This window comes from Rattus rattus, chromosome 4 (genome assembly GCF_011064425.1).
Source record: "Rattus rattus isolate New Zealand chromosome 4, Rrattus_CSIRO_v1, whole genome shotgun sequence".
In the NCBI taxonomy this organism is placed as follows: domain Eukaryota; kingdom Metazoa; phylum Chordata; class Mammalia; order Rodentia; family Muridae; genus Rattus; species Rattus rattus.
In genome coordinates this window covers 31,142,149-31,160,915 of record NC_046157.1, presented here as the reverse complement: position 1 = coordinate 31,160,915, position 18,767 = coordinate 31,142,149, and the positions used below count along the sequence as shown (strand labels likewise).

The 18,767-nt window shown below is 35.9% G+C and overlaps 1 protein-coding gene across 2 annotated transcripts in view; it reads left to right on the top strand.

The window, feature by feature from the left end:
* The window catches only part of Nectin3 (nectin cell adhesion molecule 3), a 97,175-nt gene that overhangs the window by 30,643 nt on the left and 47,765 nt on the right, over positions 1-18,767 (top strand). Inside the window, exons 3-6 of one of the 2 annotated variants that reach the window (XM_032900259.1) lie at positions 2,843-3,139; positions 4,672-4,789; positions 7,765-7,916; positions 13,480-15,611. In XM_032900259.1, the coding sequence (XP_032756150.1) occupies positions 2,843-3,139; positions 4,672-4,789; positions 7,765-7,916; positions 13,480-14,060 (1,148 nt within the window). In that variant the 3' untranslated portion in view covers positions 14,061-15,611. Of the gene's footprint in view, positions 1-2,842; positions 3,140-4,671; positions 4,790-7,764; positions 7,917-13,479; positions 15,612-18,767 lie in introns of those variants that run through there. The other variant, XM_032900260.1, reaches the window with a different exon arrangement.

Genomic DNA, 18,767 nt, shown 5'->3' with positions numbered 1-18,767 from the left:
TCACTTAGAAGTGTGTTAGACACACAGCATTGGGGCTCCTTGTGTCTTATTAAATAGTATTGCCTAGGTTAGCAAGATCACGAGGGGTCCAAAGAGGCCGATGTGGAAGATGCTTTGCAGAGGGCATCTATTCACAGAAGCCAACTAAAATAAAGCCAGTTGGAACGACCAAGGACAATATAAACAGTATCATTCAAAGTTAACTTTAAATATGCATTTTTCCTGAAGAGGAAAAGAAAGCTTTAGTGGGTATGTAAGTTGCTCAAGCCAGCGCTTCAGCTGAGGCGTTTGGAGCCACTAAGAATGTCGTGAGGAATATGATTGCATAATCCTAGGAGAAGACGGCCTGGCACTGGAAGCTGATCCAACCTGGAGAACTTGGATAATCAGGAAGAAATGTCATGACGCTTCCATGAGATGGGAAGCCTACAGAAGGGAAGGTTGTCCTCAGCCTGTGAGCTAAGATCAAATGAAGCAAGAAGCAAAATCTAGTTCTGTCCATTGCGGAAATCTAACCTTATTTGCTTTGTGTCTTAAAGATTTGCACTCTGAGCAACAGTAATCTCAAAGCAAATCATGCTTGAACAGCGTAGACCTGTGATCTAGCTATTACTTTCAGTAGGCTGAACTTAAAAGTCCTGGCCTGGTTAACTTATAGGAGCTCAGCATTAAAAAAGAAAGATCTTTTCTGGAGGGAATGATCTTTAGTCTGAAAATATTTCTACATTAATAATTCAAATATAGGCCTGTCCTCCATTTGAGTACCACCAGTTGTAGAAGTAAGGGCAGTCTATATTCAATACCCTGTACAAAGAAAACCTGATGGAACAAATTGTGGCTGCGGATTTGGCTCAGCTGGTAGAGTGTCAATCACACATGTAGGCTGGGTTGTGACTCGCCAGTGCCACAAGTTTGCCATAACTTGGGGGCACATTCTTGTAATCCCTGTGCCCTGGATGTCGAGTCAGGCGGAACAGAAGCTTAGCGTCAGCAGGCTCCAGAGTAAGTTTGAGCCCAGCCTTGGGAGAAGAGCAGGATTGCCTTAAAAACACCCAAATGGATCTAAACAGATCTAGGAAGTTGAAATTACCAGAGTCTTTAAAGCAGAATTGCTTGTACCATTTGGGGAAGTGCATCAATCTATAAATTTATGGAAAGAACTAGAAACGAACAAAAATCACATAATAGCCTCAATTTGGAGTAGAATATTTGTTAGTATACAAATAATCAGCCATCAGAATAAATGACAGATTACTCAGTAAATTTGAATTTTTCAAAAAAGACTAGGGATACAACTCAATGACAGACGTGTCTAGCACCCACAAGACCTTGGTTCAGTTCCTGAGCATGTCAAGACAAACCAAAAAACAAAAACAAAACAAAAACTCCCACAGTACAGTAGAATGGCAAGTTTGAAACTGATAGAAAATAATCTGTCCTACATATAATTTAGAAGAAACACTTTCCATGGTTCATGTATAAGCTTTACATAATAGTTAAAAAAAACTATCTTTAATATACATTTGTCAGAAAACAAAGTTGAAAATAACCCTAAAACATATCTGATGGTATCTATGCTCATTCATAACTTGAGAAATATAAATTTTAATATTGTGTCATTATATATGAGATTAGTGAATACATCCTAATAACACAGCTAGCGATATGATTCCATATCTTGAAAATTGCAAATTAATTGGCACCTTGAGTAAGTTTAGGTGAAACTGAAAATAAACATAGAAGCAGGTCTAGTATTTGGTACAAACCAAAAAAAAAAGTTGTTCACCCATAAGGAAGGGGGGGAGGGAAGGGGATGTTTGCCCGGAAACCGGGAAAGGGAATAACACTCGAAATGTACATGAGAAATACTCAAGTTAATTAAAAAAAAAAAAAAAAAAAGTTGTTATAAATATACCATAATATGAATATGAGTGATGATTGTAGAGCTATTTAAGAAAAATAGGGAACAACCCTAGTATATATTAGCGATAAATTCTGGTATGAATAAATGACTTACTGTATAAATAAATTCTGCAGTAATTAAAATTCCACAAGGATCTAAGTCATGGGAAAATAAATAGTTGACATGAATTTAAAAACAAAGATAAATAAACAAATCTATTATATTCAAGGTTGGATAAAAGAAAACCTCACAATAATGTATAGCAGTTCTGTTATGCACTTCAAGTGCAGGTAAAGGAAGGCTGTCTGGTTTAGGTTTGTCATAATGATTTTAATGAGAAGATATTTAAAGTTCATTTACCAAGTTAGCATTAAAGAGCATAAGGTAAGATAAGGAGAGACAAGGAACTTTGGAACTGCTATTTTTAGTTTAGATGGTGGTGGATACTGGGCTATTTGCTATAAACTTACTCGTTATCTTTCTTTCCTTTCCTCTGTTTCTCAGAAGGAGCTAGGTAAGGAAACGTATGAACTAGAGGTGGAGCAGAACCAGTAACATTTCCTTAGAGTGAAGTAAGACACACACACACACACACACACACACACACACACACACACACCACATTCTTAAAGTATAAAAGTTCCAAAAAGTAATGGTTTTAATATCATAAAGGAAATTATGATCAAGGTCACTGATGTGTTTAATTAATTGGGTTATAGTTCATTCACCTCTGAATATGAAACTTTATCAGGGACAGCTATCTTTGTGGTGATAATTTAAAATTTGTCTTCTTGTTCTAGAAATGTAGTTGATGTTGGCATTACTTAAAAAAATACTTATATTATTTGTATTTGTCCTTAGATTATGAAATATTTCTAGATCTGGCTAGAACAAATTGTAAGTTACTATCTTAATTGATGTACCTTTTTTCTTAAACAGTTGAACCCACCGTGAGCCTGATGAAAGGGCCAGACTCTTTAATTGATGGAGGAAATGAGACCGTAGCAGCCGTTTGTATAGCGGCCACTGGAAAACCAGTTGCACGTATTGACTGGGAAGGGGATCTCGGCGAAATGGAATCTACTATAACTTCTTTTCCCAATGAAACAGCAACGATTGTCAGCCAATACAAGCTGTTTCCCACAAGATTTGCTAGAGGAAGGCGAATTACTTGTGTTGTAAAACATCCAACCTTAGAAAAGGACATTCGATATTCTTTCATACTCGACATCCAGTGTAAGTATGCACTAGCACTGCTTTTAACAGTCACACAGTGTGTTGTCTTCTGTCGACAAAGGTCATGGCTTTTGGTCTGAATACTGAATATGCAGGTATTCTACAGTGGAGTTATTCCAATTATATATGTGCTTAATTTTGTTGTTTTGAGACTTTAAAGTAGGCTAGCTTTAAGGAAGCTGTGGAAACTTGTACTTCAGATGTGTACTTGACAAGAAACTCCATTGTCTCTTACTGGACTGCTAAACCAGTCCTGGGTCTTATTGTTTTCCATAAGAATCTTTTACTTAGCCAGGTAGTAGTGGAGCTCTCACTTGTAATCCTAGCACTCATGAGAAGTATTTCTGTGAATACTTGCGTGGTCTACAGAGCGAGTTCCACCACAGCTGGGGTCACACAGAATCCTGTTTCAGAAAGCGAAACACAAAACAAAACAAATTCCCCTTTACTTTCTAGATACATTTTAGCAATTTGAAAGTCTGTCTTTCTCTGGTATTGTAAGCTGAACCTCCCCAAAAAAATCATATAATTTTTTACATATTTGAAAGTATTTTAAAGTAAATATTTTGAAATAGTAAAACTACATATAAGAGTCAAAGCTACCTGTACTTTAAAGTTAGAGGAGTTCTCTGACATGTTTTTATATTTCACGCGTATCTACATCTCACTTCAGCAGTTGCTGTTTTGATACATTATAATTTGTTTAGCATTTTCATTTTTTTGAATTAAAGGTGGTTGCTTATATTTTTTAGCAAGGGTGACTAGTGTTAGGCGGATTGGTGAGATGGTTAGCAGGTGTTGAAGTTAAGTGTGACAGTTGATGTCATCTGTATGGGGTTTTGACGTCATCTGTATGGGGTTTTGACGTTGTGTTGTTGTTACTTGGTGCCGAAATGCCAGGCTGAGGAGTTTCGATTACACTCAGTGCACTTATGTAAGTGTGCTTATGCCCTGCATGTGCTGTAGACCCTTGGGCTGCAGTGAGCAAATGGTTTCTTTTATTACTGTAGCAGCCAGTACTAGATATACTATACTTAGAGTCTCAAAAGTGCGTGCCATGGCTTTCCATGGCAGCCAAATGGTACTTAATTTTAAGGTATGAATCTTACTTCTCTTAGATTAAACATCCTTTTCAAGACAGTTTTAGAAGGTCCTTGGTACTAAAGCTAAGGCAGTACCTAAATGCCAGGTCTTATTAAGTACCACATTGTACCTTTTTGTTTATGTGGCTATGTCTTTCATAAATAGGGTTTATGAAGTCTTACATTCAGTGTCCATGCTAAATAGAGTCTTGGGTGACTTTTGTTTATCTGGTGTCTGAATTCCATTCATCCAGTCATCAATTTATTCATTCATTGTCTTAGTCAAGTACTGTTTACTGAATTTTGCCTTCCCTAGTGATTATGTTGAAAGTAAGGAAAAATAATTTCCATTCTTCTAAAGCTTATCTATTACATTAATGGTTTTTCATTGTACAGTGTATTTATTCCTAACAATAGATAATTGTGTCCTGTGTGCATTGATTTTTATAGATGCTCCTGAAGTCTCAGTGACAGGATATGATGGAAATTGGTTTGTGGGAAGAAAAGGTGTTAACCTCAAGTGTAATGCTGACGCAAATCCTCCACCCTTCAAGTCTGTGTGGAGCAGGTAATACGTAGTTAAAGTCACAGTAGCCAATCGTTTAAAAGAGAAATGTATTCTTAAATGCACTAAGGCTGATTTTAATCAGTGCATAATTAAATTAATAGCTAAAGAAATTAAACAAATGGAAAGTTTCTCAATAGTGGTATTTCTGTCTCTGGATACTGGCAGCAGTGTTAGAGATTTTAGCTTCCCCTCCTCCCCCTTTCACCTATAACTGCTGTCATGTGATGACAGCTTCCTGCAGTGAGGAAGCTTCCACTTCAGTTTCAGCTTGGTGTCTCTGTATCCCATCCTTAGGGTGCGTGATAGCTTCAGCAGCAGACTCTTACCTAATTCTGTCGGGCAATCTTGAGAAATGACAAGAGGCTCTATTGTTGGGGTCTCCAGGGCTTAGCTAATAAAGAGGCATCTCATATCTAGTGCTATTTTTGTTTAGTAATCCATGGCTTTTAGGAGTGGCACTAACTGAGATACGCAGAATGGCTCTTCTAGCTCTCCCTCTTGGTTTTGGCTTATATTTAAGTTAGCAAGTCTGCATATGGCCTCTTTAGGTCTACATCATTGATCTCTCTGCCTTGTAATTTCCCTGCCTCCCCTACCACAAACCTTGCACTTTGCATTTCTCCTGTCCCTTCCGTTCACTTTCCTATCACCACATCACCCATATTGTACTGCACCCCCTTTCTTATGTACCCAACCCCAGTGGCCCCTTTGGCTTTCACAGGTACTTGAAGCTGAACACAAGTCTACAGACTCAGTGCTGAGGCCTAGATGGGAGAAAGCACACGGCATGCTTTGTTTCTGCGCCTGGGTTACCCATCATTTTTCCATTCCATTTACTTACAGATTCAATCTCATTTTTCTTCTCAGTTGAATAAAATTATATTATGTCTATCTACATTTTTAATCATCCATTCATCAATTGATGAACATCTAAGCTGATTTCATTTCTTAGCTGTTGTGAATAAAGCATCACTGAATATGGATGAACAAATATCTCTGTAGTAGGATGTAGAGTCCTTTGGGTTTATCCCTAGCAGTGGAGAGCTGGGTGATAGTTCTATTTCTAGTATTTTGAAGAACTGATTTTCATACTCTCACTAACAGTGACTATGTGTTCCTCTTTGTCTACAGCCTTGACAGCATTTGTTGTCAGTTGATTATTTATATTTTGTTTGATTTTATGTGTATGTGCTTGCATATGCATACCATGTTCACATAGAAGCCCATGAAGACAGCACAGGGCTTTAATATCTTCTGGATGTGTAGAGAGACTATTGTGAGGGCCATATGGGTGCTGGAGCCAAGCACAGTCTTGGTTCAGTAACAGTAAATGCTTTTAACTGCTAAGTCGCGTCTCCAGCTCCTCACTTGCTTCCTTGATGATATCCATGCTAATGGATGAAATCAGCTCTCAAAGTAGTTTGAATCTTTATTCTTTCATGGCTAACGATGTCTAAATTTTTAAAAGTGGGTATTAGCCTTTTGTATCATTATCATCATCATTGAGAATTACCTGTTTAGATTGTTACTTTGCTGTCTATTCATGTGGTAAAACACTCTGACAGAAAGCAACTTAGGGAAGAAATGGTTTGTGCCCATTTACAGGTCATAGTCCATTATCAGGGAAAATTAGGTCAGAAATGAAGCAGAAACCATTGAGCAATGCTGCGTGTTGACTCCTTAACATGCTAAGCTAGCTTTTGTCCAGTTTCATTTACGTAGGAATTTGGTGTCCACAGTGGACTATGCCTTCCTAAATCAATTAATAATCAAACATTTCCCCCAAGCATGCCCATAATACAGTCTGATGTAGGAAATCCTTCAATTGAGATTTCCATCGTATGTGAGTCAAGGCAATATCAAACTGACACTTACAGCAAACTAGGACTTAACTCCATAGCCTGTTTTTAGAATTAGATTATTTTCTTGATTTTTTTTCTTGTGTGTATAGATTAACTCTGTAGATGTGTATAGCTGGTAAAGATTTTTCTTTGACTGGGCTTTTCTTTGCTGTACACAGCCATTTAATTTTGATTGTTGACTTTGTTTTCTGAGTGACTCAATTCCTATTTAAAAACCCTTGCCTATGACTGTATCTTGTATACATTTCGTTCCTTTTCTTCTAATAGTTTCAGAACGTGTGGTTTTACGTTGAGGTCTTCCATCCATTTAGAGTTGATTTTTGTGCCAGGATTGATCTACAGATTTAGTTTCCCTCAACAGTGAATGGTATCGAGACTTAATGGCTGCTTAGGGTCCTGAGACTTGAGTGATGGTTGAACACTCAGTGATAAATAGGACATATATACCACTCCATCAAAGGCTAGAGAAATACTGTGAAGAGTGAGTGGGAAATAAAAGGCAGGAAGATGGAAGGAAGTTTTAGCTGCAGCACCCTGTACTAGTCCTGGACATGACTCAACCTGTCACCAGTCAGGAAGGGACTAATAGGACCCATCTCTACTTACCGAACTATTAGCTATTCTTATATCCCTGGGGAAGGGAAGAAATAACATTGTTTTCAGTTAGGTACCAAGGATGAGCCACTAACCTCCAGTAGATAGTTCCAAATACATGGTCATACCAGTAGTTCTGGTTAAACTCAGTGTATCATAAAAAGACATGAATAGGGTGGGTTTGGCAGAAGGGGGTATGGAGCTTCAGAGATGTGGAGGGTGATAGTTATCAGGATGAGGTATATATGTAATTGATGCAATTTAATAAAAGCTTTGAAAAGCTTCCCTTTCATTATGCTGACCTATCTAACACACATGGATTAATTTTCCAAAGAAGTGTATGTATTTAATGGACTTGTATAGTTCATCTTTATTGAAATGAAAATTATATGCTTTCATAAGTAATTATAGGTAAAGGACACAAGAGTTTTACTGGTATCCTAAAAGTACAACAGTTTAATTATAGGGGTTTGCTATTTGAAGCTATTTAAAATAATGTTATGCTTTTTAAACATCTAGGTTGGATGGACAATGGCCTGATGGTTTATTGGCGTCAGACAATACTCTTCATTTTGTTCAGCCACTGACTTTCAATTATTCTGGTGTTTATGTCTGTAAAGTGACAAATTCCCTTGGTCAAAGAAGTGATCAAAAGGTCATCTACATTTCAGGTAAGCCATTGCCTTTTTCTGAGATGAGTTAATATAGTCATATCATAATAATCGTAAGGTAGTACTGAACAGTACTTTTCCTCATAGCAGTTCAGCTTCATTGATAGGAAATTTAAGAGACCATAAAGGGGCTATGATAGAGTAAGAGCATCTAAGATGTGTAAAGCAGTAGTTCTTTAAGAGAGGTCAACATGTGTAGTCAGCCAGTTCTTCATATAGCTTGACCCTAGCATGCCTTTCTAAATTGTGTTTAAACAATGAACAGTGTTTTGTTTTGTTTTCCTTCTTTATTTTCTGCTCTGCATGTAATTGTCTGATAAGTAAAATGTGCTATTAACTTTTTTATTTTGGCTTTGGAAATAACATTGCTTGCCATTGGAGATGGGACTGCCATTTTAGAGTAATGAGAAGTGAAGTAAGAATGCTACTGTGTTTTAATGATGTAAAATTTGATATTTTTCCTAAGTTTTTAAACCCTGAAAATGTATTTTTCACATACTGTTTTCACTATGAAAGTTTTGTTAATTCAGTATAAATTTGAGCATTTACAAAATATAAGAACAAAACCCATATTTTTTATTAATTACCCATAAGGTACTGAAACAGGGAAAATACATTAAATTCTTTGAATAATTCTTAATGATCAGAAGGATATAGCAGTGCTCACATCTACTTCATAGAAAATGAGTATGAGAAAAAGAAGGGCCCTCAGATGAAGTTTTCTACTACGGAAAGAATAGTTGTGGTTCTAAGTCTCTGCAAGTGTAAGAATGTGTTACAGACTTTAGAAAACAGTATGCTTTGCTGTCAGTTTTGTGTGACCCTGTGTGTGCCCCAGTGTCACTACAGGCTGGTGACAGTGCTTGCGTAGGTGCTCACCTGTCCTCAGGACAAGCCGTGGATCAGTGCTGGCGTACACCAGCGGTTCTGGTTTCCTGTGTGATACTCAGAAGGAACACAAAGCCATGTGCATTCACTTACCGCTCCTTAGTAACAGCGTTTTGGTGGGAAGGGGATTAAAGTATTAGTTACTTCTTCTGTTGAAAAATAACCATAGGCAGTGTGTAGTTAAATTATATTGGAGACTTAAATTTTAGTTTCCTGAGGAGTACTTACCTGTTGTTTCTTTTACTCCGCTTCCTATGAGGTAATGACCTTAGCTCCAATGTTACTGTTCTATCTTCTTTACATACCCAGGTTTAAGTTGGTCTCTTACATATGTGTACTGATTCCGTAGGTGACAGCCAAACTCTACTCCAGGGTTGTAATTTGTTCTGTTTTATTTTGAAGAATTCTTAGCCTTCATTTGCAGTCACCTATTTATAATCATGAATTCCATGCAGAAATTCAGTAGACATTTACAACTTACCTTGTTCAAAATCAAGATCTGGCCTGACTTTTCTCCTGCCCCTTGATGCAAACTCTATCACTTTCTCCCTTCGGTTGCTTATGACTTCTGTTACTGCATTCACTCAAGACACAGCCCTTTTAAATCAACTTTCTTATCACTCTTTCTTCTATACTCCACTCAGTCTACCATTAAACCAGCATCAGCTTTCCAGCATCCATTATATGGAATATTAATCCACTCTTCACCTTTTCTGCTGTTACCGCTTTGATCAAGAACAACCAGAACTCTTTACCTGTAAAGTTGTTAATCTCCCTCTTTGAACCTGTCACCCTTCAGTCTGTATTCACACAAGCAGCCAGTCTTTGAAAGAGTGCATTAGATTATGTCACTCTTCTTAAAACCTTTCGTGAACTCCATTTACTGGGTTAAAGTAGATCTTCATTGTGAATAGCAAGGCCCTCTGCATGCTTGCAGTCCTAGCGTCATCTCTGTCAGTGCTCAGTGGCTCCGCCTTTCCACTGAACAGACCAGGCATGCTTCTGACTCAGTGTGCATTTCCTGTCTCTGAAAGTCTGCAGGGCCCTGGTAACTCTTTCCTTACTTCCCTTTCCAAAATGTCACCTTTTCCAACAGAATCTCTCTTCTGGGATTCTCTATACCTGATTGCCACCCCTGTTCTCTGCCTTGTTTTCCTTGGTACTTGTTAGTATTTTATTCATATGTGTACCCATTTTTATCCCCACTAGAAGTTAACACTTAGAGGTCAAGGGTTTGTGTCTACTTTATTATTCATAGGTACATTGTTGCCATGTCCAATAATCTGTAACATAAGTAGGTACCCCATACACTTTTGCTGCATGAGTGAAAAAAATTAGATTTAGCAAAGAAGTAACCTTATTTTTCTTTAGGGAACTGAAGACTAACCAGTTTTTTAAAAATCAAAATCTATTTAAAGTGTTATAAAATGCGGAGACAACTGAGTAAAAATGAGACATCGGTTTAATTCCTCAGAGTACTGCTGAAGACGATAACTTTGTGTGAGGTAGTGCTTATGAAGTGATCAAGAATTAGATGTTACTTCCTAGGCAGAGTCTATGGTGCTGATGTCTCTGCCCCTGTAGTTGCCCTCTTTACTACTGTGTGTTCTTTTAAGTATCCTCGGTGTGCTGGTGTGTTTCCAAGGTGCCTTTTCTCCAACCTGCTGGGCTTTTGTCAGGATGAAAGGCTGTATGTGGTACAGTAAGATGCCATCTCAGTGTTAGGTTTAAAAATACATAATCAGAGTTTTACTAGGAGACTATGGACGTAGCAACTGTGAGTGAATTTGTTTTTAACGTATCTGTTTTTCCGTGTTCATGGCCATTAGGGTTAGGACAGAAGGCCATGGCTCAGGATTAGAGGATTGAATTCAGGCTGCTGCACTGTACCCGAGCTGACTGTCACTCTGTGGCTTTCAGCCCAGGACTAGCTGACTGCTGGACATTGTGTTTTCCTGATTTGCTGTTTGCTTGCCCCCTCCTGTAACTAATTTACCACTTCTCTGAAAATAGAAAATTTTCTCTGAAAATGTGTGTCAAATCACAACATTTTACATCAGTACCCAAGCCTGATATTCCCACTCCTCGCACAGTAGAATTTCATATTATTAATTTTGGGATCCAGGCATAAATTCAAGAATCTATAAATGGTGATTTCTGATTTTAAGATAGGAAGTTTTTAAAATTTTAACAACCAATATAGAAAAAAGTTAAGGTCAATATATTTAATTTTAACATATTTATTAATAGATTGAATTGTGCCTTATAGCTACAAGGATATTCCTGAATGTACTATTTGTTCTTCTAATTGGCAGAACTAATTAAGTCATTGGCAAAACAGACTAAAAAGACCTTTCCTTTGGTAGAGATCTTAGAATCAACTGCAGTTTTTATATTTGTCTTTTTATATGTCATACAGTTAGCAAATAATACAGATGTCTGGTTGAAACAATAAGGAGTGAGGATGTGATTTTCAATCACTATAGATGGGTAGCTGTTGATGATTAAAACATTTGACTCTATGCATGAACCAAGATTCATTGTAGGTCAAAATACAATTACCATATGTCCGTTGCTTAAGATGTAAAATGAAGTGTTCACTCCTGTACTGCTGACACTGTGGTTATGCTGTCTTTAACACTAGTTAAGGAGAATAGTTAATTGAAAAGTTGCCAGGGCCACTAATAAGGTTAACTAAGTTTTAAATATTTTTGTTAAATTTTTCTGAAATCTTTCTTTTATTACATATGAAAAAAACCAGTAGATATCCATTTGTGTATGCATAAAGAACTTTGCAAATGGAAATAAAGTTCAAATTTTTCATCAACATATTATAACACTGTTGAGTTTTATATTTTTTAGTTGGTAGGAACTCAGGTGTATGCATTGCTCTAAGAAAACTAGGGCGTTAGGGTCGTTCTAAGCTTTGAACAGCTCCATGTATACAGATATGTAGAGTTGGATAAGTTTTAAATAATTAATGTAGGCAATTTGTATTTTTTTCAATGTGCTAGTACATGTACATTTTTCCTTTACATATTACCGTTCAGTAATTTGGCTGCCCTGTTACTCCCCTAAAATTATACATATATTGTTTCATATAAAAGCTTTAGGTTTTGTCTTTACTTTTTTTTTTTTTTTTTCGAGCTGGGGACCAACCCAGGGCCTTAACATAGGCAAGCACTCTACCACTGAGCTAAATCCCAACCCCGCTTTTTGTCTTACTTTAGTAAATTTAATTTCTTGAAGTTGGATCATATGAAGCTTTACTCCTTTTTTCTTCAAAGTGAACTTGCCCATCTAGAGAAGATTGTCTCACAAAGTCTTCCTAGACTCACATACATGTAGCATTTGATAGCACCCATCAGAATTTCCCCTTACAGCAGCTTAAAACCATAGGAAAAGAGGTTACAGTATTTGGTGGCTTTTTTTTTTAATGCTGTACTTGCTAAATTTTTACCACATTCTATACATATGGCATTCCGTGATGAATCCTGTTTCAGTAAGTACATTTCTTTAGCTTGTGACGTTAGAATAACTTACCCCATGTAGATTTAGTACTTTTCTAACAATCATTTTAAAAAGTTCTATCAGAACCACTCACATAAAAATTAATTTTAGGAGATTACCATTTGGGTTATTTATTTTTATCTATGAAAAACTCAACATTTTAAACTCATCTTTAAACTCTAGGACTGTGTATAACATGGCCTACAGATATTACTTAATGGACAATTAACCAATCTTTAATTTTTACTATTTATGTTTAGTTACTTTTCAATTTTAATGGCTACTCTAATATAATGTCAATAAATGATCCATTTGCATCTAATACTTAAATATTATTAGAATGTTCTCTCTAAAATATTAGCTATTCTCTTTTACAGTCTATCCTAAAACAATGGTATGGAATTATACAAATACAGTTGAAATTCCTTAATGTTACAAATGCTCACTACATTACCTTGATTATTAGAGGTGATTATTATATTTCTACTCTGTGTATATTATACTCATTTAATAATAGTGCACTTGATTGACAGTTTACATACCTCCTTATTTTTTTTTAAATTACCAAATAATGGTCTTTACTATTATATATTTTTCATAAGAACATTATAGTATTTTGTATTTAAGAAAAATATTTTTGAGAGAATTATTAAACCCACAATTTATATAGTATGTCCACTTAACAAGACTATGGTTTTTCATTCTTTTAAAAGATAACTATATAATAAGTAAACGTGCATATTAAGAAAATATTTTATTGCCAATTTTTATTTTATTTCCTTTTGATTATGGCTCACAGGCTACACATTTGAAATTTTGATTTAATTGAAATTCTGAATGATAATTCTAAAGCCGGCCTTGCATAGGCCACTTTCGACGACGAGCAGTAGCCATGCCTTTGAGCGCAGTACTCAAGTGTGGATCAGTGGCTTCCGACACACCACTGCCTTCTCTTCCTTATTTCACTGGTGACAGACTGAAGTGTCAGGATTTTTAAAAAATATCTGTTAAGTAGTGCAACTTTTTAATCTTACATTAAGAATGAAAAACTATTGTTATTTGAACATGTATTCCTTAACTGTGGTGCCTGTTCCCTGCTGCTGACTCAGCCTCATTGACATTGTCTGCCTTTCTGTGTCTTGTCTGTCTTTACTGTTTCCATTAGATCCTCCCACTACCACCACCCTTCAGCCTACAGTTCAGTGGCGTTCCTCAACTGCTGACGTCCAGGATCTAGCAACAGAACATAAAAAGTTGCCCTTCCCATTGTCAACTTTGGCAACACTTAAGGATGACACAATTGGCACCATCATTGCTAGTGTAGTGGGTGGGGCTCTCTTCGTAGTGCTTGTGAGCATTTTGGCTGGAGTATTCTGCTATAGGAGACGACGGACGTTTCGTGGAGACTACTTTGCCAAAAACTATATTCCACCATCAGACATGCAAAAAGAGTCGCAGATCGATGTTCTTCAACAGGATGAGCATGATTCTTACCCAGACAGTGTGAAAAAGGAAAACAAAGCCCCAGTGAACAACCTAATACGTAAAGACTACTTAGAAGAGACCGAGAAAACTCAGTGGAATAATGTAGAGAATCTCACTAGGTTTGAAAGACCGATGGATTATTACGAAGATCTAAAAATGGGAATGAAGTTCGTCAGTGATGAACGGTATAATGAAAATGAAGATGATTTAGTTTCCCATGTAGATGGTTCCGTAATTTCCAGGAGGGAGTGGTATGTTTAACAGCCACTGATGTGACTTCACTATGTACAGTGTTTCATTCATACTAGTTGATCATTTTCAGATTGTTCATACTTTTTCTTGAGGAAGAATAAGCTTTTTCAAGTTGATTTCGAGCTTACTTTTTATATTCTGATCTGACAAATGAAAATGTAAAACCTGGGTTCAATGTATCTGAGCTGCTTTACAGTTTTTCACTGCTATACTACTGTCTCAAGATTTAAATTCTAATGCAGAGTACTTTTATTGGTCTGAGGCACACAGGTAAGAAAGATGTCAACGTTACATGTATGACGTTTTTGGTACAAAAATTAAAAACAGAAAAAAATGAAACTACCTTGGCATTGCGTATTAAATATTTACCTAAGACTATAATCTCAAGTATAATGATTGTGTAACATATACCTCTCAAAACTTATCACCACTAAGTATACTCCATCAAAATTGACAGTAAAACTCATTCAAGAAATGCTTCTATATTTTTAGTATACTGAAATCATTCATCCTGATGGAGTATCTTTTCCTCTGCAAACATTCTTTCCTAAGTCTTGTGTAGCTAGGATCTTCACCTCTGCATTTAAGTGAGCCTTGCCGTAATTCCTGTAGAGTGGCTTCTCAGCGAGATTCTGTTGCACTAAAACTGTGGCCATAAACTCAGTGAGTGTGATGTGTGCAAGAGCAGAAGTGGCTCTTCACTATTTTTGTCCAAAATACATGCAAGAGTAATAAAATATATGCCTCCCGACACAATAATTAATAATTTTTTCATTTCTGGAAGAAAATTCTTTAGTTGTTTGTGAACATGGTTTTGGTACACGAAGCATTAACCTTATTTTAATGCTTTATTTGCTAAGCGTGTGAACAATGATGAAAACGCGGTACAGGACAGAGAGGGTATTTGAGTCTGTTTGTGTGCCAGGGTTAGACGTGAGTCGTTCCATCCAAGAACCTATACAAAGGGTTTTCTAGATCTTTTTGTTTTAGTTATTTAATGTTGGTATTGTTCAAACGGGTACATGTACAAAAACAATATTAAAATAAACTTTGAAGCTTGAGGTTTCGTTAGAGAAATGTGAAGTACAGAACTAGTTATTGATAACACTTGCTGATGGATATTGGCAGTCCCTCCCTTTTTCCTTCATTTTCTCCTAATTGGATGTATATGTTTCAAACTTTTTCCTTTGTTTGTTTGTTTGGATTTTTTTTTTTCAAATTAAAACTGGAAACATGAGATTTTTGGGGGTTTATTTTGTTCATTTGTTTCATATAGCTCATTAACTACATTCTTTCCAGTATCATGTAACTTCTGAGATGTTATATAAATCTTCAAATGTTAATATTCTTTGTATGGTAAATTACTTCTGCAGTAGAGTTCTTAAAATTGTGATAATGGAAATTGCTTTAAGGCCCGAAGAATGTTTTTCTATGGATTGATTGTGGGAAAGGATTGTGTAGAACCAGTGTCTTGCCAGGACATTGAAGATGTTATTAAATGAATCATAATAGATAAATTATTTTTAATAATAAAGCAAATTAGATACCAACCACCACCAACCACCTACTCCCAATCCTCTTTCATTCATATATATGTGTGAATTATATATACATATATATATATATATAAAATAGATTTTTATTATATGTTTCATATAGAAGACAGAATTGTGACATATTCCTAAAATATTGTAAGTAGTGAAAGCTTTATTCTGAATGATTAGACACTATTTTTCTTTAGCAGTGTTATTAAAATTAGCTCTACCCCAACATGTATTACAAGGCAATAACAGAAGATTGAGTAGTATAGTTAGCTTGCCAATATATCACTCTTAATATTTTAATATGTTTAATCACTAACATACAGACACCTTAGTTCAAGTTGTTGGAAGTACACTTTTTAGTAATAATACACTGTGACAGAACTAACTTTATCAGTAATAATATAAGCCACAGGAAAAATAGGTCTAAAATTTCTTTCCGTGAAAGATAAGAATTTATTGCTCTTTTGATCAAAGATTTTATCTTAAGAAGTGGGGTTTTGATGTGTTGTATGAGTCCAAGCAGAGTGGTCACATTTAGGCTTCTATATAAATCTCCACTTGAATATCTAATGTAAAAGAAATGAGCAATGCTCTCTTGAGAACTGTGTCCTGAAGTTCACATACCTACGGATGACGAACCCCTTTGTGTTTTGTTTATGAACTGGCTAGTCTAGGCATTTTGTTTGATTTGTGGGCAAAGGGCAATCTCAAGACCTATAGAGTATTTGATACAGTCTGTATCCATAATTTGGATCACTTGGCATGCTAGAGGCTTGGCAGGTTCTAGGAATCTTACACTGGTGCTTAAGGCTTTTGGAAGCATTGCACTCTTGTTCATTAAAGCTTTATGTACGTACACTGTATGTAGGGGGTTGTCTGTGAACACACGTATTCATATGAATACTGATGATGTGCACAGCTGATTGTCAGGTATATAAAAATCACAACTCCTTAAAAAATTTGAAAGATAATTTTTACTCTATTGAGACCATGTTTACTTTTGTTACTTTGATATGTTTTGAACCGTTTTTACATTTTTATATTTACTTCATGGTTTCTTTCCTACTGGTAAACATATTTCAATAATACAAATTGTTTTCTTCCAATAAAATTTTATTAAAATACACTCAACTTCCATAAGCTACAAGTTAACTATAAAATAGTACTTGATTATATTTAAACATTTGGTATTTAACCATGTGCCTGATAAGAGCTCTGTGTGTGTTTCTCCCCTGCCACTCCCCCCCACACACACAGCTGTCTATATATAAAGAAGTCATTACGTTTTTTAGTAGTAACTATTGCTTCTGATAGTCACCCATGTGTGAAAAGTTTAGGAAGAAACTATAGCTACACATTTTACACTAAGGGATTATAGGATTTAGAATAAGTGCAAAATTTGGCAAGAATGTAGCCATGTCATATGCAAAAATATTTGATGTGATTTTGATAAAGACTGTCAAAGTATATAAATATAATAGGTCATATATGAAAGTAATAACATAAAATATGAGAGGAAAAATGGCACACATACTGAATTTTTAATCTAGAGTCTAGAATATAAACAGATTTTCTCCCCTACTTGTTTATTGGAAATGACCTGTCAGAAAGGGGGACGTATTTCTCAGATGTTTTTTGACACTGGGTTCAGTTTTCTTCCGTTTTAGTGTAACCAAGTTACTTACTAGGTGATGACCCTCATTGATTGCCATGCAGTAAATCATGAAATAGAATTTCAAACAAAGCCTTTCAGTGGTATACTTCTAAAACGAAACTCAATTCTGTATTCTTTTCTTCATTCTCATATGAGCTTCTGTGCCTGTGTTTTATTTCATGTATGCGTAGCCCACTGTCCTTGCAATTAACCCTTAAAATGCCATTGGACTCGTAGAAATTAGAGTCTACGTCATTTGTCTTCACAAACAGCTAATATCAGGTTAACGATAGAGTTAAGTAAACTTGACAGTGCCTATAAGTAGACATGTTAGCCACATTGACATGTTAGCCACATTGACATGTTAGCCATTGTGCGGTTTGGCTTTAACACGTACTCTGTAGCTATTTGTATGTTCATCATCAATGATACTCAGAAATATTTGAAAAACTGCATCTGCATCAAACACCCAACTTGTTTATCTCACCTCTTCTTAAGCACTACATACAACAGTTACACAGAATTTACAATTCATTAGGCATCTTAAATGATCTGAAGGTAAAAGTCTGTAGGAGGATATGTACAGGTTATATTCATTTCATAGATTGCTAGGGATTTGTACATCACTGTAATGTGACATTTTGGAATCCTGGAACCCTTGTGTGTAGAAATCAGTTGGTTTTTATTTTGAAATTAGCTCCATTTAAGAAATACTTAGCTTGCCATTTAGTGGTGTTTACTTACTGCTTATGAACTGTTTTGAATAGAAGTAACACATTATAATCAATTTCCTGTTTACTGTTCGTTATTTTTAACAATGGCATATATTTTTCTAAGCTGTTTTTGAACAAGCAGCCCTTTCAAGTGGCATACACTTTGTTTTGTTCACTTCATGGTATACACATAAGAGTTCACTCATGAGAGCACCTTCATAATAGTGTCAGTGAATTCCAACTTCAAAGTTTTAAACATGTCTCTGCTTACATATGTCTGTTTTCCTCTTTTATGGTACGTCCAGATTTTTAAAACATGATACTGAGTAGTGAGACTCAGCCTAGTTTTACAAAAGGTCGCACTGTTATTATGTTATTGGCGTTTGGCAGTAGTTAATACTGGTTACAATTTGGAATAGGAAAGCTTACTTTATTATGGGAAGAAAGTAGCATTCTGCTGCTGCTGTAGCTGTACCCCATGATAACAGCAGAGACAGTGAGCTCTCTCGGTAACAGTGCCACAGAAGTCATTCATAATTCTTGACAACAATCCAAAGCCTTATTCCTTACATGCACGATACTGCTATATAATACATCGATACAGAAATTATTCCATTTCAGTTACCAGAAGTGTCTCAGGGAAAACCTACTTGTAGATTTGTTTGTTTGTTTCAAAGCCACCACTTTGGTTATTACCATGCCACTGCTGTTGCATTTTAAGCCCGACACTCTTTTTGACATTACCTCATTGGGAGTAAATCCTTATCCATTCTAAAAGATAAAGATTGTTCTAAAAACCAGCCAT